This window comes from Pectinophora gossypiella, chromosome Z (genome assembly GCF_024362695.1).
Source record: "Pectinophora gossypiella chromosome Z, ilPecGoss1.1, whole genome shotgun sequence".
In the NCBI taxonomy this organism is placed as follows: Eukaryota; Metazoa; Arthropoda; class Insecta; order Lepidoptera; family Gelechiidae; genus Pectinophora; species Pectinophora gossypiella.
The window spans coordinates 8,727,387-8,754,943 of NC_065433.1; the positions used below are offsets into that span (position 1 = coordinate 8,727,387).

Here is a 27,557-nt window from a genome sequence, read left to right on the forward strand (position 1 = left end):
GCATTATCTGTCCCTATATCCCTATATACGCTTAAATCTTTAAAACTACGCAACGGATTTTGATGCGGTTTTTTTAATACCTAGATAGAGTGTTTCAAGAGGAAGAGGTTTATATATATATATATATATATATATATAACACCCATTAAATAGTGGAAAAATACTGTTATTTTTGAGGTTTTTAAAGTGATCACGTAAATAATATCATTTTTTCCTCAGCATTGCACCCGAGCGAAGCCGGGACGGGTCGCTAGTTGAAAATAAACATTACTTAAGTTTAGTTAAGTACTTTTGTTTTTTGTTCCTACAATTATTCATTCCCTCGTTAAATCTTGGAAACCACGTGATATCAATAATCTAATGATCTAAACGTGAATTCAAACTATGAGGTCAAATTCAGCGGTTCAGAGCCTGAGTCGGGATTTGAACCCGTGACAATACAGTGTAAGTCGCTACCTAGATACAAGAGAAAAAGTCGAAAAACCTAACACAATAAAATGCAGGTGATCAGCTCATCGCAGGTATGCGATGAATCTTTGTAGCTAATGGTATACCTACCATTAGTGTTCGTTATTTAAACATTTCCCACGCATTTGAAATTCCCGCCCTTTCCCTTTGCCATTTGACAAGGACAGACGGAACGACCGCCATATTTAAAAAGAAACCACTTCTTCCGATTGCCGCGCGGACGACGCAAGTACCTCGCATCAAATTTAAAGAAAACCTCAAAAACCTAAATAAAACCTACATGGAATGCATTCCCGACGATTGTGAGTGTTTGTGAAGTGAAAACAATATTGGATTTAACATTGGCGAGACAAACTGTAAGTTTTTTCCTAATTCTTCCACTGTCGCAACCCCTCCATTATATTTCATACAATTAGCTACAAAGATTCATCATGGTGAAATGGACACAATCTCTCTGTTGGCTTTTACGACAAGCCCAGAATGACATAAAGCTGATCGCATTATGTTTTTTATTCACTCTTGGTCCAACAGAGAAGTATCTCAATGAGAATAAAAACTGCCAAAAATATATTTTATTTTTCGTAACTCTACCTTCAAACGGGATATGTTCCACGTTGCTCCACATTTATAGCAATTTATTGAGAATTTTAGCTGGACAGTATGGAAAACTGACAAAATTTAGGAATACTCAACAGTGGTGCCGCCTCCATTTGAGTTTCTACTTTTTATCCTCATTTCATCATATTTTGTCTTTACATTTCTTATAATTAAAAACTAAGTACTTACTCAAATGAACAAAGCTCGCCATTATAACATTCAAAGCAAAATTAAAATTATTTGAAACAACGTGAATTACTTAGGTAAGTATATTTTTCAAAGTAGCTTAAAATGTATATTTTATTATTTTATTATTTGTTTATCATTTTTGTGCAGATTTTCTGTCACAAACGTAGGTGTAGTCATATTGATTTCCAGGTAAGAGGTACATAAACTCATAAAAGTGTCTCGAAAAAGTACCCCTATACAGGTAGGTAATAACACTCAAACGGCTACAGTTTTATTATTTTATTAAGTCAATAAATAAAAACAGGGAAATACATAGCGCTTTATTCTATCCCACAGTATAAAATAGACATCAATTTGATCATGTACATGTACATAGAAAAATGCAGGAGCACACGTTCTAACAAACTTATCTATCTCCAAAATGGTAACTCGTTTTGTTCTAAAACGTGTGGTTTTAGATAAAATCGAGCGGCTTCCGAATACGGGCTCGGAAGTTGGGACGGTGCAGCATTCGTTGTACACTGCACTTCAGCAGGAGACTAGAATAATTATTATGTGGTTACTAAAACGTTAGATGTACATCGAACGCTGCGCCGTGCGGCGCTCGCAGCGCGCCTTCAGGCGGTGTGTTGCGATATTGTTTAGAAGGTGACTTGCTTCTTTTCTCTCTCGGCGCGGATGGTGACCTTGGTTGCGGCGATGGTGGAGTCAGCGGCAGCCTCGTTGTCGGCGACGAGTGCCCGCAACCGCGCCGCGCGCTTCTCCCGCGCCGCGCTGCGTTCCGACAGCTCCGACATCTCGTCCTCCAGGTCACTCAGCCTGGCGCGCGTCACCTTCGCCCTGGCGGCCGCGGCGCTCTCATCATCGCTCTTCAACGCCGTCCACTTAGTCAGCGCGTTGTCTTCGTTCAGTCTTCGCGAGATGCGCTTCTCTGTGCGCTCCTCATTCTCCTGCAGCGCCCTCCTGGCCCCCGAAACTTCCGATCCGATCCCCACGCTCTCCAAGATTTTATCTGAGATCCTTACGCGGTTTTCCAAGTTGGAGACGCTGTTTTCGAAGTCTATGTCTTCTGCAAAGCGTGACTGCTTTTTCCCGGCGCGCAGGCGCTTCAGTGATTCTGTGATCTGAAACCAGAGAGAAGCAATTCAACCCTCCATAATTATATAATATTATAACTATAATAATGGATTAAAAACTTAGCTCGGGGGCTTTTAATTTACGTAAGCATCTGAATTTAATCCGCATTGCAAATTCAAATTTAAACGTCAATTTCGTCAATTGAATCCTCAGTGTAATTTATTAAAATAGTAAAATGGTCGGGTTAAATGAATTTGTTTATCTATCCGACAAACGGATGATGATAACATAATCGAAAGCCAGCAACGTTTCTGACTATACATTCGTAAATATATTTGAGCCTGAAGAATTTCTATTATATTGAAGTGATTGACAGTAAATAAATAAATATCAGTTATCTTGTTCAAATCTATTTTGATTCGTTGAGGTATGTACCGTGGATTGGCAGTGGTGTGGTGGAGTTATTTCTGTCGACGACTCTCTTGACATGTGGGTAACGGTGTCTAGGGATTGACGGTTAAATTTAACGACCGATTGTTAGAGATTTTGTCTTAATTTATAGCCAGTTAAGATGAGGACGGCTATTCTCGTTTTATAACCTTCAATAATGTTTAACATCCAGTGGTTGTTTAAACGTTACCATTGCGTACGCGCGAATTTATAAACTAGATGTGCCTCTGTTCATGTAGTTTTTTCCGAAGTTTTTTTTGGAGATATATGTTAATTTATGATTATTTACGTTATCATAATAGTTTATTAGCCTTTATGATGAGGTTGCGAATTATTACACAATTTATTATCTTCCTATTACAAAAGATTGTCTAACTTTCAAAGTGAAAACACGCCATTTTGATGTTTTTAAGCAAATTAGGTTCTATTAAAATGTAACGATGCAGTGCACCGATAGTTGTAAACTTAAGTTGCAGTGTTCAAACTTGTCGTTGAAGCCGGCGTATGATACAAACTGAATCTTGCATTGCCCCGCCATCTCCCTTACAGTTGCCAACTAACTTTCACAAAACTAATAATATTACTAACGAGTTTATTCCTTGTTATTGCAACTGACTAAGAGACGCGTAAACACGACGCGTAAATGCTTAGAAAATTTAATACAGGTACATGCGGTGAACGTACTTATGTATAAGGATTGCAAGCAGAATGAATCTAATTATCAAATAATTCAATTGAACTTACAAGTCTACACGTTCACAAGTTACAAGTTAATCACAAGTACGTGCAAATTAGGTTTATCAAAAAAGTAGGTAGAGTAAAATATATTTGTAAAATAAATATACTTAGACACTTGTAACATGTAAATTACATGTGTAGTTTTGATAAACACATTCTTGTAATAATGGACATTTTTAAAAGAAAATTTCTTGTTATGCAGGACTTGTAAGTTTTGATAAAGAGGACCTGAGTCCAGCAATGGGATTATCTAGTGGCAAATTAAAAGACTAAGAGTCACAGTTGTTTTTATCACCCATTCTCCAAAGAGGTCCGTGACGCTCTATGCAGGTAGCATTCTATGTAGGTAGCATAGAGCAACAAGTAATCACTGAGAATCACTCCGTAAAATAATGTGTAAGTACCTATAAATGTGTTGGTGACATCGTAACGAAAACTTTGAGGGATGATTCAGACCATGATTCTGAGTTGAGTGTTAAGTGGAATTATCTGTCGCAAAATTATAGAAATAAAAACAATTTAAAAAAAAAACGCTACAATTGTCATGAATTTTCAGACAGGAAATTCTGCTTAATATCAACTCAGAATCATGGTCTGAATCATCCCCGTCAGTATTTGCACCCATACGCACTTGTATGGCTACCTGTACATACTTGTACGGGGTGTAAGTGACATCATCGTAACGAATACTGAGGGGCGTCATTCAGCTTATTATACGCTGAGTTAATAACAAGTGGAATTTTCCATCGCAAAAGTATAGAATTGAAAATAATTTAAAGAAACATAAAAACGTAAATTTTGTGACGGAAAAATCCACTTGATATTAACTCAGAATCGTAGTCTTATTCATCCCTCTCAGTATTTGTTACGGTGTCCCTATCACCTTGTATAATATACCCTTTAATATTTTGAATGACGAATTAATGCTATGTATGAACTGACAATAACTGAACCTCTAAATTTTACAATATGGATTTACTCTAACGAAAACATTTTCAAATTCCTATTATAAAGATAGGCTTATCTTTCTATTCCAAAGGAAATTGTCTTAACATAACCATTGAGAACCATTCTAATATTCAATTCGATAAATCTTGACGCTTTTGAAAGCATTCTCGTTCGGAACCATAGTCGTAACTCCATAAGTGATAAGAGTTATCATGTCACGTTGTGGCTGGAGGAATATGTAGGCACGATTATGATTGTTAGCGATCACGTAGTGGTTTTTAATGTTACCTAAAATTTTGGGAATCACTAGTACTATATAAATTCATTTAAATTTAGAATTCATATAAATCTTAATTCAAATTCTATTATAATATATAGACATCAAAATCAAATAAGTTATTTCACGGAACATAATTAAGTATGTGAAAAAAATAAAAGGAATTATTCGAACGGATATCCGTTGCAGCTGCTGCATTCTATATTGCTGCAGGGTGGTTCGACACGCAGCCTACCTACTCTACCAAACTGTCCTCTCAAGTCATAGTTGTAGGGAATGGTGTTATAAACTTTCGTGTTTTAAACTATAAACTTTCTATATTAATTTTCTACATTTTCTATTGGTCTTGAAAAAAATTAGATTTTTACGTAATTTATTTCCTTTTGGGGACCCTTAACTCGAGCCCAGCTTACACTAAGCTATTTTTTATTATTTGTCCTATCAAGTGTGCATTGAATATACAAATATAGTATATTTCAATCACAAAATAAATGGGTGGTTTCCGCGATAATCGATAACCACGGGTACGAGGATGTGGGCGGAAGCTATAAAGGAAAATTATCAAATAAGTATTATTATTTTGTTAAAGGTACTTTAATTCTAAAATTGATTTAATTCTAAAACTTTAATTGAAAATTTGCTTTTAATTCTAATTCTAAATGGTTGAGCGTTGGACTCACGATCCGGAGACCCCAGTCTCGAATTCCGGTGGGGACATATCACAAAAAACACTTTGTGATCCTTAGTTTGGTTAGAATATTACAGGCTGATCATCTGATTGTCCGAAAGTAAGATTGTCCGTGCTTCAGAAGACACGTTAAGCCGTTGGTTACTTCCTACTGATGTAAGTGAGTAATCGTTACATGAGTCATGTCAGGGGTCTTTGGCGGCGCAATCATAAACCTGATACCAGGGTTGATGACGCTGGTATTGCACCTCACAACCCACACGATAAGGAGAAGAAAACGCTCCTTTAGTGTAAGGGTGTCTAAACAGCCCTGTTGACAAGACCATGGCCAACAATTAGGAACGGGGATGGTCCCACGGGTGACGTGAGTCTTATTATGTTCTTGTTTCTACCTAACTTCGGATGTGTCTGATTTATGCCAACCACCAACATGAAGTTAGCAAATTGTTTCTCCTCTAAGACAGGGTTAGGTATATCTTACTAAGAAGTCGTAAAGTTTCCTTTAGATACTTAACTTAAAAGTTTTTGTTTTTAAACAGTATTAACCTTAACTGATTTCTTCTTTATCTTTAGACATTCAATGCAAGAAAAGCGCTGGAACTAAAAGAGGAGACAAGACTTTGCGGCAGACCTCGTTTAACATGAATAACCGTCGTCAAGAAAGACCTGGAGAAATCCAGCATAGACCCAACGACGACCCAGAATAGACCACTCAGTAATGGGAAAAGGTCGGAAGAAGATTATTAAGACGTCACACACACAGTTATGTGTGTACAAAAACGTCAATGTGCAGTGTCTGTGTAAGAACGGGATTTTTGTGTGAATTGTCCGGGGTGGTGCTGTTGATGGATATAGCTCAAAGCTTTACCTAATGACGGGCCTTATAGGTAATTAAATAAGCTGTTAAGATAAACAACTCATAAGACTCTTCCAACGGATATAACCTGCACACATGGGTAACATAATATATACATAATAATTGTAACGTAACGTATGGCTGACCACTGGCGGGAATATACGAGTTAACACAGTGTTAAAACGGGTTCTTACCGCGTTTAAAGCAGGGATATGAGACCCCTTTTTTTTAGAATATTTTATTTACATTTCAATTCAATTCTTACATTTTAATTACATTTCAATTCTTCGAAAATTTTAATCACATTTGAATTAAGATATTAATTACTAAGGTACTATTGGAACTAAAATTGAATCTTAAACTCTGCAGATCCAACATTTAAAATCAACGAATTTTGATTTTGTATAATAGAAGCTAGAAATTTTATCTGATAGATAGCGCTAACTGGTTGAGGTTTAGGCTAGGCTAGGACAGACTGGGGTTGAAAGCTCCAATGATAAAACCTCAGCCGGTTGATAATTGGCGGGTTGTGGTTATAGCGGCATGTCTTCGGTTTCCCTTTATCTTCAAAATTGACATTACTAAAGTCCCGGCTACTGGACGTAATACATGTATGTCCATCAACCCGTACCGTAGCAGCGTGGTGGTGGACTATGATCCCCACCGATTGATTGAGGGAAGGCCTGTGCCCAGCAGTGGGGCATAATATAGGCGAATATAGGTGTTACTGTTTCTAGTCAAAAGGAAGGCTTGCAAATTTTAGTTACAATTACTGAACACTGGTGGGAATATACGAGTTAACACAGCGTGAAAACGGGTTCTTACTGCGTTTAAAACAGGGATATGAGACCCCTTTTTTAGAATATTTTATTTACATTTCAATTCAATTCTTACATTTTAATTATAAAATAGAAGTATAGCAATAGTTTATGTTATACACGCCTACCTATACACGTCCCACTGCTGGGCACAGGCCTCCCCTCAATCAACCGGAGGGGGTATGGAGCATACTCCACCACGCTGCTCCACTGCGGGTTGGTGGAGGTGTTTTTACGGCTAATAGCCGGGACCAACGGCTTAACGTGCCTTCCGAAGCACGGAATCATCTTACTTTTTCGAACAATCAGGTGATTCAAGCCTGAAAACTCCTTACCAAACAAAGGACAGTCTCACAAAGTGATTTCGACAATGTCCCCATCGGGAATCGAACCCGGACCTCCAGATCGTGAGCCTAACGCTCTCACCACTAGACCACGGAGGCTGTATATATATATATATATTAAAACCTTATTGAACATGGTTTGAACGATGCAGTTAAACCACAGAGGTTTATCTCGATGCCCGCATTCATATTAATTTATTGCATCACAATACAATTAAAGTGGTACATAGTAAGTAGGTGAAACACGCGAACGCCCTGCAAGGGCATATGAAAATAAAAGAGGCGACTACCATTCAGTTGAAAGTACGTAAAACCAATAACAAAACCGTGGCACATACATCTAGAACTAAAAATAATTAAATACTTATTAAGTACAAGTTATATCCATCTATCGGGTAGCCACTATCGCCAGCAGAAAGCAAGTAGTCAACGTAAAAAGTGATAAAAAATAATAACCGCAAAAAGCGATTCATTTGCTGTGGTTTTCTTTTCATATATCCGTATCAAGTTTACTCCGTCATTGACCAACCTTCATTAGACCCCACGACATTCATAAATGAGAAATAAGAAATAGTGGTTAGTGTATTTTTATTATCTCTAAAAAAGCTAATATTAAAAGGTGTTTGGTAGATGGTTCGCTGTATTTATACTTAGGTATTTTTGGTTATTTTATATTAAATCATAAATATTTTGAACATATCGTATAATATATTATGAATGTACTAGGATCATTCCGTATGTTCAAAATATTTATGATTTTTTATATTTTTTATGGACTGAAAATTCTTCTAATTGAATTTTATTTTTATGAAATTAATAACTCTGTGAAAAATGAATCTCGGTTTTTTATCATTAAAAAAGTACAGAGTCAAGAATGAGTGAGTGTGTGGGTGAGTGAGTTCAGAGTTCAGTTATTAATTTCATAAAAATTAAATTCAATTTGAATAATTTTCAGTCCATAAAACAATAGATAAGTAAGTAATAAAAAGCATATCTAATTGGAGAGAATTACTTAAATCAATTACAACGGTATGTTTGACTTTTCTTAGGCAGTACGTAACACCGGGTGAGAGCCTTTACCGGGTGAGAGCCTTCAGCGCTCCCCATTTGTCCGGCCAATTAGTTAATGCCATCTGCGGCAAATCTACAATAAGTCAAGTCAAAAAAAATAATAAAAAAAATTAGGCAGTACGTAAAAGACGTCCATACAATTTCATGCCGGTTCTTTCTACAGCCCATAGCTTTTAGGTTTCGAACGTTATTACAGCCACGCAGTAATTATTAACTTACATTAAATTATACTTAATTTAGTACATTGCTGTCAACAAATAATAAAAATCGGCTATGTGGGAGTCGGACAACATACCAAAACGAAAACCGTAAATTTTAATTTGGTCTGACCTTTTCTAAGAAGGAAAGAAAGAGGAGAGGAAGGGAAAGACCAAGAAGAGCTTACATGGAACAGATTAAAGAAAAGGTTAACGTCGTGTCTTATAGGGAAATCAAGGAATTGGCCTTTAATAGACTGGAATGGAAAATGCTACACCGACAAGAGCGTGGCTCTTAAATTGATGATGATGATGATGATCTTTTCTAAGTGCCTACTGTGATCATGACAATTTTGATATTGCTTTTATTTGAATTGGCGCTACAACGCAAACTTAACTAAGTTTGAAAAAAGACTTCTCGATTTATTTGTTTGTTAGTGTGTTAATTTGAATAATTTGTTCCTCACAGGTGTAATGAAAAACGTCGCATGTAACGTGTGAGGTCATTGTACACTCTCAACTCCATTAAGCCCTCGATTTCGGCTAAGGCTAAACTCCAGACTCAACTGTAATGACCAACACAGCTCAGTTATATCATAATGCACTATTAACCTCTCAGGTCCTCACTAATACCCCCTTTGTGCTCAAGACATAAGTTAATATCGTGCAATATTCATATGAAACAATAGAAAATTGATATCAGAAACATATTTCTAGACTTGGTGCATTACAAATGCACGAGTTATTTTCATATACTTCGAAGAGATTGGTCCCCCGTACCCTGTATAGAACACAATATATCGACGTCAATTTGCTGCAGATATTTTCATTCGTGCATGTTGAAATTCTCTGATTCGCCGTAACAAAGGAGCCAGGAATTCAATATGGTGAATACCTTCATACAGTTTGCTTAGGGTGCACTATGGGTATATGTCCCTAACAACGGCTAGCCCACACTCATTTTAAACTGCTGAATTATAGACGTGTTAATTTGGAAACTTGTAATGATGAATGTGTTCAGAGAGTGTTTTCACTATGTTAGTCGTGTACAATGAAGCCTTTTGTCCGATGTTCTGCGCTATTTATGAGCGTCTATCTCTTTAGAGATCACTGAATATGGTTTGCCAAAATAAATCCAATAAATGAAGTAAGTAGGTATCTAATTTATTATTATTTTCAAACAGTGAAGAGCTATATCAATGACTCCGAACTTGTTTTAGACGGTATGGATATCGTTATATAGCTTAGAAGGAGTGGGTGTATGTTCTATACACCTCTGCCTACCCTTTCGTGCGTGATGCTATGTTGTTATTAAGTATGTTGTTTACGGAAATTTGGGCTGAACACGACCTAGAACATCATAAAAAAGGCCCGGCTAATGCTTGATGTGCAATAAGCTTTAGTCGAAATAACCCCGACTAAGTTGTACGCTGAGCTATAATTCTGAGAGCGCGCCAGAGTAGTTGACAAACTTGTCTCTCAGCGCTGAGTCGTTCACCCATTCTCTGTCCCGAATGATTATCAATTAATGTATGCCACCAACTTCGTCCACCTGACGGCGACTATTTGTGACGTCACTTCTTATTGCACTTTAGACGGTTTATTCCGCCCAGTTGTATTAGGTATTCATACCGGGTGTTAGTGACATCGAAACGAATACTGAAGGGGATGATTCAGCTCATGATTCTGAGTTAATATCAAGTGGAAATTTCTGTCCCAAAATTCATGATTTTTTTTGGATTTTATTTAAGTTATTTTTCAATTTATACTTTTGTCAAAAATATTTGATATTAACTTATAATCAATGAGCTTCGAGTATAGGTGTTAGTGACGGCATAACGAATACTGAGGGGCATGATTCAGACCATGATTCAGAGTTGATATAAAGTGGAATTTCCTGTCGGAAAATTCATATTTTTTTGTTCTTTTTTCAATTATTTTAAGTTCTAAACTTTTGCGGCGGAATAGTCCACTTGATATGAGCTTAGGATCAAAGTCATCCCTCAAAGTTTTAGTTATGATGTCACTAACGCCTTGTTTATCAATGAGCTAAATAAAACCCGGTTACACGTCATCTTGTTTTCATTGACGCATCTTATGGCCCAGACTGATTTAAAATAGATGGACAAAATAATAAAATTAACGAACGGACAAACGTCATGACATGACTTATAGAGAAGTCTCGAGTTGGCTTTGGGTAGAGAGAGAAACGACACTGACAAGAAAAAATAAGAACACATGAAGGTATAGAGTTGAAATTCACATCTAACACATAATATGTCTGCAGTCCCGGAAGTTGTAAAAAAATCAAGCTCCTAAATCAACGCAATATACGGCCATTTTTAGACCTATTCCCATAGACCTATATATAATCCTGAAATTTGCCAATAAGGAAAATCCGAAAATCGTATTTTTTTTAGAATCTTCTTCTATCGTGTGGGTTGTGAGGTGGAGTACCAACCTCATTAACCCTGGTGTCAGGGTTACTATTGAGCCGCCAAAGGCCCCTGATATGGCTCATGTAACTACTACTTAAGTAGTAACCGGGACCAACGGCTTAACGTGCCTTCCGAAGCACGGATTATCTTACTTTCGGACAATTTGGTGATCAGCTAGTAATGTCCTAACCAAACTAGGGACCACAAAGTAATTTTTGTAATATGTCCCCACCGGGATTCAAATCCGGGACCCTCGGATCGTGAGCCCAACGCTCAGCCACTGGACCACGGAGGTCGTTAATTTTGATCATAAACTCATTTTCAGTTGGTAAACTAATCACGAGCTATGTCGATGTAAGGAGACAACTAAAAGTCCTCGCACTTGACTGGATATTTTTTTTTACTGTGAGTAAACCCACGTAGCATGATATTGTTTGTTACTGTTTTGATAGCAGTTTCGTTTTTGATTTGTTTTTGGGTGGGTAAATGGGGGCGATTTTTTTGCGGGTGATTGGGGACTTTCACTCAATAACGCAAGTTTAAAATAACCTATGTAGGTACTAAGTACGTTACAAAACACATTGTAATTGAAGGAGAATACGTGTTACAAAGAGGTTACTGAGGGTTATTCACCGCCAATTGTTTAGGTATTCTACCTAATGAGCTGCTCTCGTACAGGTGATTTGATTAAAGCTTTGTTGTCATGACAACCGTGGTTGCCGCGGGTTTTCCGCGAATTATCCGCTCTTTGAGCGTGTCTGATTATTATATAAACTTTATATAAGATAATTAACATAAATTATAATTAGTTAGACGTTATTTTAATGAAACAATATGTTTAATTCTTGGTAAGACGAAATTAGAATGTGTTTTGCTGCTTCAGCCCGGGCATGGTGATATGACAATAACTTAGATAATTTGTACCCGTAGTAGTACGTAGTCGTACCCGTGTAATCGATGGTATTACGATTGCGATAGACTTAATCCTAGGATGCATGGTGTCAGGTGATCATCCCGTTGCCCATATATATAATGGTCTGACAAGTTAGGAAGAACACTATATCTCACTAAAATTTTACGACATGCGCGTGATGATAAGAAAGTGCTAACGCGTTCTAAGTTCTTTATTTGCTTTTACCTACTGAGTACTACATTATGAATGAGCATTATTAAATTACTTATTCATAGAGCAAAGGTAATGATTTTTGTTTTTATAGCTTAGCTTGGCTTACCCGTGCTTAGGGAAACTCACAAAGAGAAAAAAAAAATCTGACTCGGACGAGACTTGAACCCGCAGCTCTTGTCAAGCCGGGACGAGTGTATTAACCATTACACCGCCGGGTCCTCCTCCTGTCCATGCGAAATCCTTTCTCTATATGTATCGTCATTAAACCGACGCCGGCGACATCCGTCTATGTTTTTCGATTTAAAATTTTCTCTTTGAGAGCAAAGGTAATTTATTTATTAACGTGTATTGTCTCAATAAATGATTCAATTAAATGCACACAGTTGTTAACATACCTACTATGGAGTATAACTACTAACAAACTACAACCCAAACCGCAAATAAAATAAATTATAAAATCTCCGTAGTTTTAGGATAGGTTAAGATTTATACAGTAAATACTTACAACGTCACATTTAACGCTGCGTGTAGTAAAATAGGTTTGTAAACAGCTTTTATTTATAGACTATCCATTTTTTTAAAGTTGACGCAATGCGCGATTTCGTAAGATATCGACTGAATTATTTTGGCGATTACGTTTCATGTTTGTTTCCAGTTACGGCGCTATGAAGTCATGTATGTCTCATTTTCATAGATGTATTTTTGATTTATAGTTTGAAACTTTGTCTTTATAGTTTTATAAAATTTTGATATGAGTAGCTATTAAATAATATCCGAAAAATCTGTCTTTCCAACAAGAGAATTCAATTCGTAACTGCTTACAATAATAATGCTTTCAAAATTAATCCAAAATGTGTTACCCAAATATAATTTTGTATCGAAATTTACTGTTGTGTAATGAATGAGTTAGTTACTACGTTGTAAAGACGAAGTCAAAGTCAGCGGCCATCATTTTGTCGGACTTTGTTGTTCATGCGCTACAAAATGCATACGATGTTTCTTAATATAAATTATGCTACATTCCAAGTAAGTAAATAAAGGAACCCTTTTGTTCGCTATTACACGAGGCTTGTCTGAGATATCATAATAAAATACCCTTTAAACAACGAGGTAAGCTAAGAAAACAACAAAATGTATAAGGCAGTGGGAAATTCTCAGCTTTGTGTCAGTTTTAATTTACATTTTTATGTTTTATATTCATCTTCGTTCCAGACGCTATACAACACATTGCTATAATGTAATATTAGCGCACGAGGCAAATGACTAAATGCTCATAACATGCATACCTGCTCCTATGATGATGCACGTTAGTAAAGTCTAATTATAAAGACGAGTAATCTAATTTGGCATGATATTCGCTAGTTTTGCTATTTGCGGTATGTTTCGAATGAACACTGAACTATTTGTGTTCATTCATGACAGCCGCTTTCCAACGTAATGAAATGAATCACCGTTATAACCGTTCGCAACTTTGAATTTCACACTGTCTACACCATATTTAGCTTATCTTTTTATGTACGTAAGTAATTGCATCATATTTGTAATTTTTTGTTTTATTGTAAGTACTTATTTACCCGCGAAATATTTTTCAAAGAACGTGCAAATATCGGGATTTCAAAATAAACAGACAACTCCCGGGTTTCTCTTTGACATAGCTCATGTATTCATCGAGCAGTCCCGTAAATTGGGATTTTGGTAGTTTCGTTCGGTATTGCAATCGAATCTACATTTGGACGCAGTAATATCCATTATTTCCTGTTCAGATTTCTAGTTACACCACAAAGCTCACTCTACGGTAAGTACTACGAAACCTATTTGGTGCATGAGTGACGATAAATTATCTCTTCAAAGGAAATCGTCAATTGTCATGTTTTCATTGTGACAATGAGCTTTGGAGTTCAGTTTCATAAAACCCAGTTCAATCGATGTGGAAGATTGCTAATTAACAGGTGTATTTTCTGGTGCCCGCACACGTGTATTGTGTAAATTGCATGAGTGCATTTGAATTTAATTTCATCACTCTATGCTTGTGGTATTTTGTATTTTGGTAGTCTGTGTTTTACGGGAAATTTTACGTTTATTGTTTAATAGAAATTCAAGCTTATTTTCCATGCTACGACCCTCATACACTTTGTTCACTTGTCATCAAATTCCCATCAGATTAGGGTTGGATTAGGGTGGGTACTCTTGAACCTACCTTTTTAAACGTTTTTATAAAAAAAATATATTTGAAGCAGTTCCACGAAAGGAGATCTATTCTTACTCAGCAGTAAGCAAATAGGATGAATAGTTAATCATAATACTTACATCTTCAGAAAATTCGTCGTCATCGAGTGTGGATGCCAAGGGCCGCGCGCGCGCAACACGGGCTCCCCTCGAGTCGAAGAAGTCGTCTTGGGGCTGTTCGATGTCGTCCAACGCGCTCCGGATGCGGCTCTCGACGTCCGAGCGGATCCGTTCGCGGTCCGGCTCGCGCGCCACCGGCGTCTTGCCGTCGAGCCGGTCCAACACCGGCCGGTAGTAGCTCTCGCCCTTGTTGTAGTTGCAATCGTAGACGCGCGTGCGCCTTGTTCTGTTTAGTCGACTCATGCTGCTTATGTCGTCTGGGATCTAATGGCAAAAGTGTATAATGTAGAGGGCTATAAAAGTTCAGTAGCATTGTGTTAGTAAGGTGGCTCAAAAATATTATAAATAGGTTAAGTGGCCAATTTTAGCTGCTGATATTCATACATTAAGTATTAACTTATAACTCCCCCCACCCCTACCCCCCTGCCCTATATATTTTACTCTCTCGTCTTAAACTACTTATGTGATAACTTATCGTTGATGATTTTACGATGTTTCATGCTGAAACATGAAATCAGATTCGGGCTACTTATAAATTCATGATTGAAAATGATAATTTATGTTGGTTTAGAGTGATTGCTCATGAATCGGTGAATGTAGGCAGTAATTATAAATCGAAACCTGTTTCAATTAGGATCGGGTCCATATTAGGGAAATGCACCTGACGTATATTACACGGTGCTACTGCAACTGTATTAATTATGCTCATCCCTTTAGACGATGGTTTAAATGGTTCCTATCGACATACATTCGACTTACATTACATGGTAAAGTTATGCACTCGCTGAACTAGGGGGCATGTTCAATTCTAGTCTCGCTTGTGTGATCATTTTTATTTTACTTAGTTACCTATATCTACAAAAAAACGAAATAATAACTCAAACCTTCACAATGATGAAAATTGAATTTCAAAATCAATTTTATACGACAATAATTAGAACCTCACATGCAGGTATTTGAAGACGATTGGCATTTCAATTTAAATATTTCCAACGGCTGCCATTCTAGTCAAGCGCTAGTTTTTCATTTGAAAATCCTGTTCGTTATTTACTTATTTCAATTTTCATCCGTTTCCATTTTGATAGCTGCGAGCTCAATCTGGATATGATTAAAGTGGTACAGGTTTATCCGTACTGCCGTATTCGTTTATTTTGTATCTGCTGTACATATGAGATGAAAACTCTATGATGTAATTTATTAATGCTACGTCAATGTATGATCTCGGTGATAACGTAAACAGTTTGCTAACGATATAAAAATGATGTTCAGGTCCAAGGATAACAAACATCTATAGCGTCTTGATGCCAACAATGTTTAATTTATTTCTCGTTTACGAAACACGGAAAGATCCCGAAATAGAGACCGCAGGGTTTTATTTACCTACCAAGACAAGAGAGCGCTTGACGTAATGTACAGTTAACCTATAAACATTAAAAGCTCAAATTCTTGGCATCCAACATTTTACAAATGAACTCAATGGAAATGTTCAGCCTCAATGATTATATTACAATCCTATTTACTGATTTGCCACATTAACGCTTTAAAAAGACACAATCATAATATTATGTATAATAATTTATCGAAATATTTGGAAACTCGCGGAGTGTCTGTCGATCGATCATTGTAGTGATCGCTCTCAAAGCGGCGCGTGAGGTGAACACTGGTACAAATTCAAAATAGAATTCGCAAACATTCGATATGGGATATTTTTAGTACTGAAAACCGGGTTTTTGTTCGTCCGACACGTCGTATTGTAATATGCACTCGTGAATGTTCAACGGCATAGATAAATATAGGCGCGATTCCAAATTCTAACACATATTATCAATAACCAAATTGTATGTGATTGGAGGTTTAAAAAAGTTGGTATGTTATGTGACACACTTTTGGTAAACAAAACATTGTTGTAAAAGAGGAATAAAACAATAAAATAGATGTCGCACAGCACAGGGAAGTAAAAGGTAAGCAATTCGCCGATGTGGTTTTGAATTAGAGATAATTGTATAAAGAATTGTGACTAACCTGGAGCGTGTACAGGCGTCGAGAAGGAAGATGGGACTGGGCAGTGGCGCGGCGCTGTGGCGTGCAACGACGTGGGCGAGACTATGTTTAACCGTGAGCCACACCGAAATATACCGACTTTTGTTCCGAATGATTTCCTCCTCGGAAAGAAAAGCAGCGCGCGATCTTCACAGGAAACGATCGCGGATTTCCGATGAATGAGACAACTCGTTGAGTGGGAGAGCGTTATCGACTTATTCACGGTCTATTTGCGCCAATTAAAAAATAAAATTACCCAACATTCGAACCATTACCACCAACACATTATTTTACCTTTCATATAAATTAAAAATTTAAAGTTAAAAATGCAAAAAATAACTTATCCCACATATGCTTGCAAGCAAACTGAGCGTGTAACATTCCTATCACACTTAACAACCGACCTGATGACCTTGAAGACCTGAACCGATTTCCACCAAACATAGCTAAGAACACTCTCGACTGATATACCTTTCAAACAAAAAAAAAACACATTAAAATCGGATCATCCGTTTGGGAGCTACGATGCCACAGACAGACACATACACATTTACACAGACACGTCAAACTTATAACACCCCGTCGATTTTTCGTCGGGGGTTAAAAACAAGCCGTTATCATACGTTATTTATAGCAGAGTAACGACTTGACCCAGCTTCACCTGTAAAAACCACTGGTCCTCGTTGTTAGTCTAAATATGTGTATTATATTAAATACCTAATATAATGACGTGGGTAATGATATTTTAATGACATAAAATAATAGCTAGGCAAATAATTGTAAGAGGAAGCCAAACTTACATAATAAATTACGCACTTACTTACATAATATACTGGGTGTTAGTGACATCGTAACGAATACTGAGGGGGTTGATTCCGGATTTCCGGATTGGAATTTTCCGTCGCAAAATTCATGTTTTTTTTTTTAGTTTTTTTAAATTATTTTCAATTCTATACTTTTGCGATGGAAAATTCCACTTGATATTAACTCAGAATAATCAGATGAATCATCCCTCTTAGTATTCGTTACGATGACACTTACACCCCGTACAAGTACATACGGTAGCCTTATAAGTAGGTATGGGTGTTAGTGACACCGTAACGAATACTGAGGGGGATGGTTCAGACCATGATGCTGAGTTGATATCAAGTGGAATTTCGTGTCAAAAAATTCATGAAAATTTTTCTTTTCTTTTTAATTATTTTCCAATCCATACTTTTGCGACGGAAATTTCTACTTGATATCAACTCAGAATCATGGCCTGAACCACCCCTCAAAGTTTTCGTTACGATGTCACTAACACCCTGTATATTATTTAGAAATAAATAAAATGGTCTAGTAGGACTAGTACGTACTACGTCCCACAACTGAGTATAGGCCGCCTAATCCAAAAATCGGATTTTATAAATATGATAATAATTATTATACTATATAATGGGTAGATACTGAACCCATATAAAACTAAATCTAATATTAACAGACAAGGGAAATAGCTTGTTAAATGTTCAGTATTATATTATTGCAATCCAAACACAATGGCGGATGGTTGTGGCTGTGTTATGGAAAATCTAGAACAATGCTTCTGTCGTTTCGCTGCCTATTCTATGGAATATCTGCATTATTGTTTTACTAATTAATTAATTATCAAATGCCGTTTCCCTTGTGGTACGACACGTCGAACTGCGGGGTGGTTCCTTGTTTACAACTACAATGCATAAGTATATAAGTTCACTCTATATACATACATCATAACTTTGGAAGTTTATACCTTCTACTATATATACGTATTGTGATATGTTTTATATGATTTGTCTATAGGTTATAATACTGTCAAGAGAAGCACAATCGGCGGCCTTATTGCTAAATAGCAATTTATTCCAGGCAACCTTAGGATGAAAGAATTTGCTACATATTGGAGTCGGGGACGGTGCAATACAGGTATAAGTAAATAATGCAATATAACTTAAAACGATCTACATAAAACACAGTTTGTAGTGTCATTATGATTTATAAGTAAGTTGATTCCATGCTTCGGAGGGCACGCTAAGCCGTTGGTCCCGGCTATTAGACGTAAAGACACCTCCACCAACCCGCAGTGGAGCAGCGTGGTGGAGTATGCTCCATACCCTCTCCGGTTGATTGAGAGGAGGCCTGTGCCCGGCAGTGGGACGTATATAGGCTATTTATGTTATGTATCAGCCACTTATAAGAGCCAATATAAGAGTGGCAGCGTTTTCCATGCAATAGACAGTTATTGCAGATACTACATTGTTGTTTATTGTTTTCTTATCCGTTTGAACTTCGAAATGTGTCTAAGATACTACACAAGACTAGCAAGCCTGTTGCGTCGTCGCAGTGTCATGATTACTACGTACCTACTATTATATAGAAGGACTTCTCGTTCAGCACAATTAGCGAACAGTTCATTATTAGATAACGTTTTACAATAGCTTCAATGCGCGGTACTATTTACATCTGTCAAAGTACAGGGGGGTTAAAAAGGCCACGTCGAAGCAATTCATCTAATAAAGCAATATGATATTTGACATAATAGTATGCATTGCGCACTTACTTTTATATGCGCAAATGTCAAATTTCAATATACGTTTCACCCTGAAGCAATTTTGAAGTTACTGATTTATTTAAATAATGTTTATGAAATAAAGATAGCCCACATTTCCAGGGACACATGTCGCTCGACAAATGTCGCTTGGTGGGGATAGGCTTTAGGCTACTGGAACAAAGGTGTCGACTTTCCTTGTGTTCTCATTTTATTAGGATTAATTAACTAGACAAACTGTGGTATATGTACATGCATTGTATGTGTCTGTAGCATAGCTAAATGTGTTCCTCTAGTTATTCATCATCATCATCATCATCAGGCCATTAACGTCGCCACTGCTAGGGCACGGGCTTTCCCTATGGATGGATAGGGAGATCGGGCCTTAAACCATCACGCGGGCCCGTGCGGATTGATGGTTATTAACAACTGCTAATGCAGCCGGGACCAACGGCTTAACGTGCCTTCCGAAGCACGGAGGAGCTCGAGATGAAAACTTTTTTTTTGTGGTCATCCATTCTATGACCGGCCTTTGCGAAAGTTGCTTTACCTACTTCAACAATCGTAGACCGAGCGCGTCTACCGCTGCGCCGCCGAGCTCCTCAAGCTCCGAGCTCCTACTTATTAAATAACTTGAATTATATACCTACATTGAGATTGGGTCCATCGATTCTGATGTTCTATCTAACGTGTCGCGTGGCAATACAAATATACTTTATTGCACCACAATAAAAATAGTAACAAAAGAGACTTAACTAGGTAGGTACACGGCAAATGTGTACTTAAATGTTTAATATGGAGATTTGCGATTTGAGTTTTGTGTCGTTGTGATTAAGTCACGATTTAGTAATGTAACCTCTTTCTTAGGTAAAGTGATTTAGAATATTATGTAAAAAATGTCAAAGGTTGGTTCTGCAATCGCCGTAATGCTAATCCAAGGTTGCGCTACGGTAAATCCTATTACAGACGTTATCTCATCAATGACGTCTTCTGAGAAGGTTCTAATCTAATAGAAATATTAATAATAATTCAATAGATTAGGTATTGCGTCAAGTTGGTCTGAGATTATATTAACAACACGTTGAAATTCATATAAATTTTTATAAATGACGATTTATGACGGTTTAGAGCGCAAGTTACTAGATGAGAGCCCTCAGCGTTCCCTATTTGTTCAGCCAAGGAGTTAACGCCATTTGAGGCAAATCTACAATAAGTCACGTCAAAAAAAGGGGCAGTCTTCTGCGATTAATGATTACGTTGTAACGGAAAAGCGTGCGCGTACTATCAATGTTTCTTATCCAAAGCAAGCGAAAAATACAGGGCAGTATTTCACGAGCCAAAATTATGAAAAAAAAAGGGTTTACCTACGTTTTTTTACTTTTCAATTGCACAAATGCAATTTATTTTCAACCTACGAAAAATATCTAGAAAGAAAAGGTGCGATAGTTTGAGAAATGGAAAAATCACTTTTTTATGTTTGGGATGCATATTATTATCCAAATCCATCCATTCGGATCTAGGATGTAATTAGTAACATAGCATTATACAGCATCACGCCTGTATGCCCGAAAGGGGTGGCAATAGTGTAATGGTACAGCCACTCATCACCAGCCATGTTTAAGTCCAATGTAATGGGCGCGAGTCTATTGCCATTAACCGGGCACAAAACAACAAAAGTCAATCAACCACAATACACTTGTGCACAAAAAATCGACTCAAATGGTGTCTCTGAAAATAACTGTCTACAAAAATAATTATATACGTATGCCAGTAAAGATAAGTGTCATTTTAAAAGGGAATATTTGCAGAGAGATAAAAATAATTTTGTAGACTGAGTTATTTTCCCAAATGCCAAACAAACCTTGAGTCAATTTTTTCTCCCCTATTGTATGTATCTGACTCTCGTAACCTTTAGACAAGTGTAGGTGTCTTAACACCTAAATTTGGGCGTGGATTTAACGAAACGGTTCAACAAGATATCTATAAAAAGTTCCAATTAACAGTAATTCCTATATTTAATATTAATAGTAATTCCAATCCTAAGGAAATTACTTCTGAAAGTAACCAAGGAACTCAACATTATAGAACTATCATCATCTTCCTAGCACTATCCCGTTTTTCACAGGGTCCGCTTACCTAACCTGAAGATTTGACAAGGTCGGTTTTTTACAGAAGTGACTGCCTGTCTGACCTTCCAACCCGTGAAGGAAAAACCAGCCCAATACAGGTTAGGTCATATACTTCCTAAAATGCATTATTGAACATTCAATTAATTATAATATTAAATAATTTTCTGCAATAAAGATCTTCCTTATTCCGAACCATATCTTTTTAAAACCCCAAAATAATAAAAATGAACGTGTACTAAGTATCTACAATTTTTTGTAAACAATAAGTAATTTATTTATTTCTTAAAATAAGGACTTATAAGGAGATTTTCAGGAAAACAAAATATTCACATTTTACTACCTACTTATACCTAAATATAATGACAATAATATTTTCGGTCGTGAGGATCTACACTGTGTCGATTTATGTCAAGAATTTATTACAACACACATTGTAATAGTTAATTACCACAGAACGTGTAAGCGCCCACGTAAAATTAGTTTTTAGACGATTTGTCATAAGTACATGATACAAATTATCATCATCTTCCTAGCGTTATTCCGTTTTCACAGGGTCCGCTTACTTAACCTTATGATTTGACAGGTCCGGTTTTTTACAGAAGCGATCTGTCTGACCTTCTAACCCGCGAAGGAAAAACCAGCCTAATACAAGTTCGGTCACGTACCTCCGCAACACATTTCTCGGGTATGTGGGTTTCCTCACGATGTTTTTCTTCACCGATGAACACGTGATAAATATTTATGATCCAAACATGAATTCCAAAAATCATAGGTTTAGGCCCGTACTGGATTCGAACCTGCGACCTTATAGTGAGAGACAAGCGTTCTTTCAACTGAGCTACCACGGTTGTTCATACATCATTGGATGTGATAACCAGTACGATAATGGTCTCGAACACAAAAATCATAATTTTTTGGTGAGAGTGGAGGAAGCGAAAGTTGTGTGTCAGAATCGTAGTAAGTGGACATCTGAGGTATCTGCCAACCCCAACGGAAAATAGGCGTGCATGATCTATATTGATAGTTTTACATCTCAAAAACTATTGCCATTTGTCAATCAGTGAATAGCTCTTTATTGTACATGATACAACGTAACAGTTACAAACACTGATAAGTGCAAAAGAAACTAGCTTAGTAATTTTCAAACAATAATAAAATGTTGTAGGTATGTATGTATGGTAGAGTCTGCATTAAAATTTTATTTAAATGTTGCTCATGGAGCTGATTCCAATACACACCATCTACTTAATTTTATTTTAAGTATACCTGTCATTCTCTTATCCGCGGTAAAAAAAGGGACGGCTAATTTTCTTTCGATGTGACTTATTGTAGATTTGCCGCAGATGGCATTTAACTATTTGGCCGGACAAAAGACGGGTCATCGACAGGCATAAAATTTATGGAATACACGTCAATTTTAGGTAGAAATTAAAAAGACCCTTCCAAAATTTTATATTGGCCAATAACGCGACAGAATTAGTTGACAAGCACACGTCAAACGGGTTGCATATGAGCGAGATGCCTATTTTATTCGCCCGGGTTATTTATTCATTTTTAAATTAACAGTTCTCAATCATACGTTCCTTTTCTATTCGGCGGATAAGAAAGTGACAGGTATAACACTTCTACTTCTTGTCGTTTCGATGGCACTTAAAATAAAATTAAGATGTGTCTATAGGAATCGGGACCAGTGACGCAAAGTATATTTTTTCCCCAGGAGTTGCACACAATCATAAATAAATAGTATAGACGGCATATGTATATTCATGAGTCACAAAATAAGTATTAAATACTATTATAAAGTGAAAGTTTCAATAAAATAGAGTACAAAAAGTCTTTATTGCACACAATAGAAACTTAAACAAATACAAAACAAATGAGTGGTAAAAAGGCGGCCTTATTGGTAAGGTATAGGACATACCTGTTTGGTAAATACCTAATATTATTATACAGATTGGAAACATTAGTCAGGGCTCGGGGCTTTATTGTGCAGTCCACGAAGACATGAGGTCATCATCATCAGCCCATTAACGTCCCCACTGCTGGGGCACGGGCCTTCCCTATGGATGGATAGGGAGATCGGGCCTTAAACCATCACGCGGGCCCTCTGCGGATTGATGGTTATTAACGACTGCTAATGCAACCGGGACCAACGGCTTAACATGTCTTCCGAAGCACGTAAGAGCTCGAGATGAAAACTTTTTTTTGTCACCCATCCTATGACCGGCCTTTGCGAAAGTTGCTTAACTTCAACAATCGCAGACCGAGCGCGTTTACCGCTGCGCCACCGAGCTCCAGTGGGGTGAGGTATGCGGTAGTAAAAGTAGCAACATTGCCGCGCTCTTGTTGTCTACAGACGTTTAACTTTATACATGATACTTGAATAGAGTTTGGCAAGAAAGATTAAACACTGATACTTGTGTAAGTATTACGAAACGGGAAGGAACTAACTTTAGGCGTTAATGCATACAAGATTATACTTTCTATACTATCTTCTTCTATCGTGTGGGTTGTGAGGTGGACCAACCCCATCAACCCTGGTATCAGAGTTACTATTGAGCCGCTAAAGGGCCCTGACATGGCTCATGTAAGGACTACTTACTGACACCAGTTAGTAACCGGGACCAACAACTTAACGTGGCTTCTGAAGCACGGATCATCTTTCATTTCCTTTTTATTTTCTTTTTCTGACTTTCGGACAATCAGGTGATCAGCCTGTAATGTCCTAACCAAACTAGGGGTCACAAAGTGATTTTCGTGATATGCCTCTACCGGGATTTGAACCTGGAACCTCCGGATCGTGAGCCCAACGCTCACACCTCTGGACCACCGAGGCCGTTAAAAACTATGTATACAAGAGACTTTCGACCCTATACGAGAGCTTGGAGCGAGCTTGACTTACCTCGCCTCTTCGACAGACTTCACTTTAGTCTATTGAAGCACGTTAAGAAATAGATAAGGGAGTGCGTACAGATTATATACTTATCTCGCTTGCACGCACACTGGATAAGTCGGCACACAGGCAAGAACGAGTTTTTGTGTTTTTAAGGAGTGTCCAGCATGTCTTTAAGGCGCAACATTTGCCGTTATACACATTTTTAGGAAATATTAAAGACGCTTAGCGTAATAAAAAAAGATTATTATGGTCTAATATTTCTGCAAAATTAAAAAAAAAAAACATAGGAGAAGTCACGTAACCGTTCATTTTTTTCCAACGTCATGAATTTGACGTGATGTTTTCCACGTTAATTCTGTTATTTATCCACATTTATAAACTGCTTCCGGAGCGACGATGTTTACCTGTTATGATAGCTGCGCTTTTACAAAGATTATCTGTTGTAAATTATGTTTCACAGGAAATATGGTAAATAGGGTTTTACAATTTATGATCTTATTTTTTCACTTTCAATGAGGCGGTATAGAAAAATAATTGATCAACGTTGTTTTTTGTTCTGGCTCTGGACACAATTATTTCTACCTAGAGACCGGGGTTAAAGTTGACTGCATATTATCTGCATAATTATGATCTAAGCTAGAGCACGAAACGGGGAAATACCTACTTCTACGTGTACATAGTGGTTGAGCGTTGGGCTCACGACCCGGATCCGGGTTTGAATCCCGGTGGGGACATACCACAGAGATCACTTTGTGATCCCTAGTTAACATTACAGGCTGATTAACGCATTGTCTAAAAGTAAGATGATCCATGTTTCGGAAGGCATGTTCAGCCCTTGGTCCCGGTTACTACTTACTAATGTAAGTACGTAGTCGTTACATGAGGCACGTCAGGGATATTTAGCGGCTCAATAACAACCCTGACACCAGAGTTGATGAGGTCGGTAATCCACTTCACAACTTACACTATAGAAGGAGAAAAGCCGGGCTGTAGATAAAAAAGGGTCATATAGACAAGAGTGAAGTGTATAAACAAAGGCCTTTACGACTGAATCCGATATTAATTTGTTTATGGAACGGAGGACGCAAAAAATATACGACATGTTTTGAGAATCTTTTTCCAGGTAGTCCTTTCATCAATATTTGCTTTCAAAAGTAGGCAATAAGCTACGCACCCCTTTGCATCGACGAGGGGAAGTATTCGCTCCGGGATTTGGTATTTCATTATTTTTTCGTTTATGATTGCAAGTAAATTTTCATTTGACTGTTACTTACTTGCGCCCTTAAACATTTTATTAATTTCTCCGTAATCTTATGTACTGATTTTTGCATTACCTAGTATGTTATTGCAAGAGTAACTAATAGAACCTTGCCAGCCGAAGCTCCCATGACCCTTTTCCTGACCACTTTTTGGCAGGACAAAATTATCCATTCACTTCTTTAACATCCACGTCAACTAATTACGAACTCTCACGGTACGAGAACCTGGGGTGCAATGTAAGATAGGCGGCTAAATCCATTTATTCTAGGTCCACGGATTTCGTTATAACATTCGATCGTAGTCAAAGCGGGGAGCCCAGATTACACTGGATGGTTGCGGAACAGGTACCCCAAACGTATGGAGGCAGTTATATTAGTGTGTGCGAAGCTCTTGAACTTTATTTGGGGATTCCGTTGCATATTCGTTTGAGATTTAATTTTGTTCGCAGTTCTGAAGTTAGGTTCGACGGGATAATTTTGTTGGAATTGTGATTTCCATGGCGGATGCATTATGTTGATTGGAATTTCCATTTTTAATATTCTTGTTACGTGAAAGGAAGTTTCCGTGACTACCAGAAGCAGTATTAAAGCAGTCTCTCTGGCTGCTGGGAGCTAAATAAGATTGATTGGACTGCTGGGAGTAACATCTCAAATCATAGACTTATTATGTTCGCTCTCTGATGTTTTTAACACTTTCCCGGTCGATTGGCCTTTCATTCATATATTAGGTAGTATGTTACTTAATATTAAAACGATAAAAAAATGGTATTCAAATATAAAGAATTAAAATAATATAAACATCACTATCACCCAATTATAAACCGCGTATTGTGTAGTTGGTGATACAGAGACGGGTTTAATTTATGTTTATGTGACAAAGCGAGCAAATTCATAGAGTTGATAGTTCCGAAAGGAAATTGAAGATGATAAGAGGCGCTTCGGCCTTTACTGAATACTGCCGAATACACATCGGTTGCTTAGGTTAATAGGGTTGACGCGGACTACCTATTTGGATCATTTTATTAAGTTTTACTAACTACTACTCAGTGGTTTAGTGGTGAGAGCGTTGGGCTAACGATCTGGACGACCGGATTCGATTCCCGTTTTGAGACTCTTCTTCGTTTGGATAGGAAATTGCGGTCTGAAACTAAAATCTCACCTGATTGTCCTAAGAAATCAGATGATTCCCCCTCTGATGTTTGAGGGGAGACTTGTGCCCAACAGTGGGTCTTTTCTGGACTGAGAGCGAGAAACATAGATCGCGGTCAGCTGCTTATCTCGCCTGATACTATAACGTGCCAGAAATCTTGTGTTTTTTCCAACACGGTCATGGACTTATGATTATACGGAAAATATAGCATTGCTTGAAGCCACTTTTGATATTTTTGATCCTACAATATAACATAAGCGAGTATATCCCGATCGGGGTAGTCAGAGGTATGTATATCGCAAGAAGAACTAAGTACGCACACCTCACCGAGGTTTCTGTTAGACATACGTGATAGCTGTATCACCGTCGAAATTGGTCGAGTCAACTGTGAGGTGTTCTGGTGCTAAGATGGATCTATTTATTTATTTTTCCGATTACGTTTTGGCTTTGCCCACCATCGATATCAGGCGTGAGTTTTGTCTTATGGTATGCGCAAAGTATTTCTTCACTATAGTAAATCTGGGTCATTTTATCAAATTGAGAACGGACGGGTGCTGTCAGAAAATTGGGGCGCCACTTGTGGGAAAACAATCCAGATTATTTTTATGCTAGTAGAGACATTTCGTTTTTCTCTAATGGTTTATTTAGACTGTTAAGTTTTCGGTTGTATGCGGAGGGCCGTGTTTCTCTGTCGGTTGTATGCACAAAATAATAAAACTTATTTATGTTATATCGCGGCAAGCAGCCGAGTCCTTCGAGTCCATTCCATTCGAGTCCATCCCTGAAAAGGACTTTAGGCTAACCCCAAAAAGTACTCTATCTGCGCCTGTTTCAATCTTCTTCCAAATCAATCCAGCGGTTTAGGTGTGAAAACGTACCAGACAAACAGAGTATA

At 37.5% G+C, this 27,557-nt stretch overlaps 1 protein-coding gene across 2 annotated transcripts; it reads right to left on the reverse strand.

The window, feature by feature from the left end:
- Nucleotides 1-1,518: 1,518 nt before the first annotated feature.
- LOC126380530 (uncharacterized) lies at nt 1,519-16,807 on the reverse strand. Of its 2 annotated transcripts, none has more exons than XM_050030000.1 (3): nt 16,651-16,807; nt 14,590-14,892; nt 1,519-2,378 (listed from the first exon to the last, which is right to left on the reverse strand). In XM_050030000.1, exons 2-3 carry the CDS (start codon nt 14,869-14,871, stop codon nt 1,896-1,898), a joined length of 765 nt encoding a protein of 254 aa, XP_049885957.1. In that variant the 5' UTR covers nt 14,872-14,892; nt 16,651-16,807; the 3' UTR covers nt 1,519-1,895. The 2 variants fall into 2 exon arrangements, with proteins under 2 accessions (XP_049885957.1, XP_049885958.1); XM_050030001.1 differs by lacking the exon at nt 16,651-16,807 and adding an exon at nt 16,013-16,230.
- Nucleotides 16,808-27,557: the final 10,750 nt, after the last annotated feature.

Coding starts and splice junctions, on each gene's coding strand:
- LOC126380530 (XM_050030000.1), bottom strand. CDS start 14,871: ATGAGTCGACTAAACAGAACAAGGCGCACGCGCGTCTACGATTGCAAC. Junction 2,379..14,589: donor ACGACGAATTTTCTGAAGAT/GTAAGTATTATG, acceptor CTCTGGTTTCAG/ATCACAGAATCACTGAAGCG.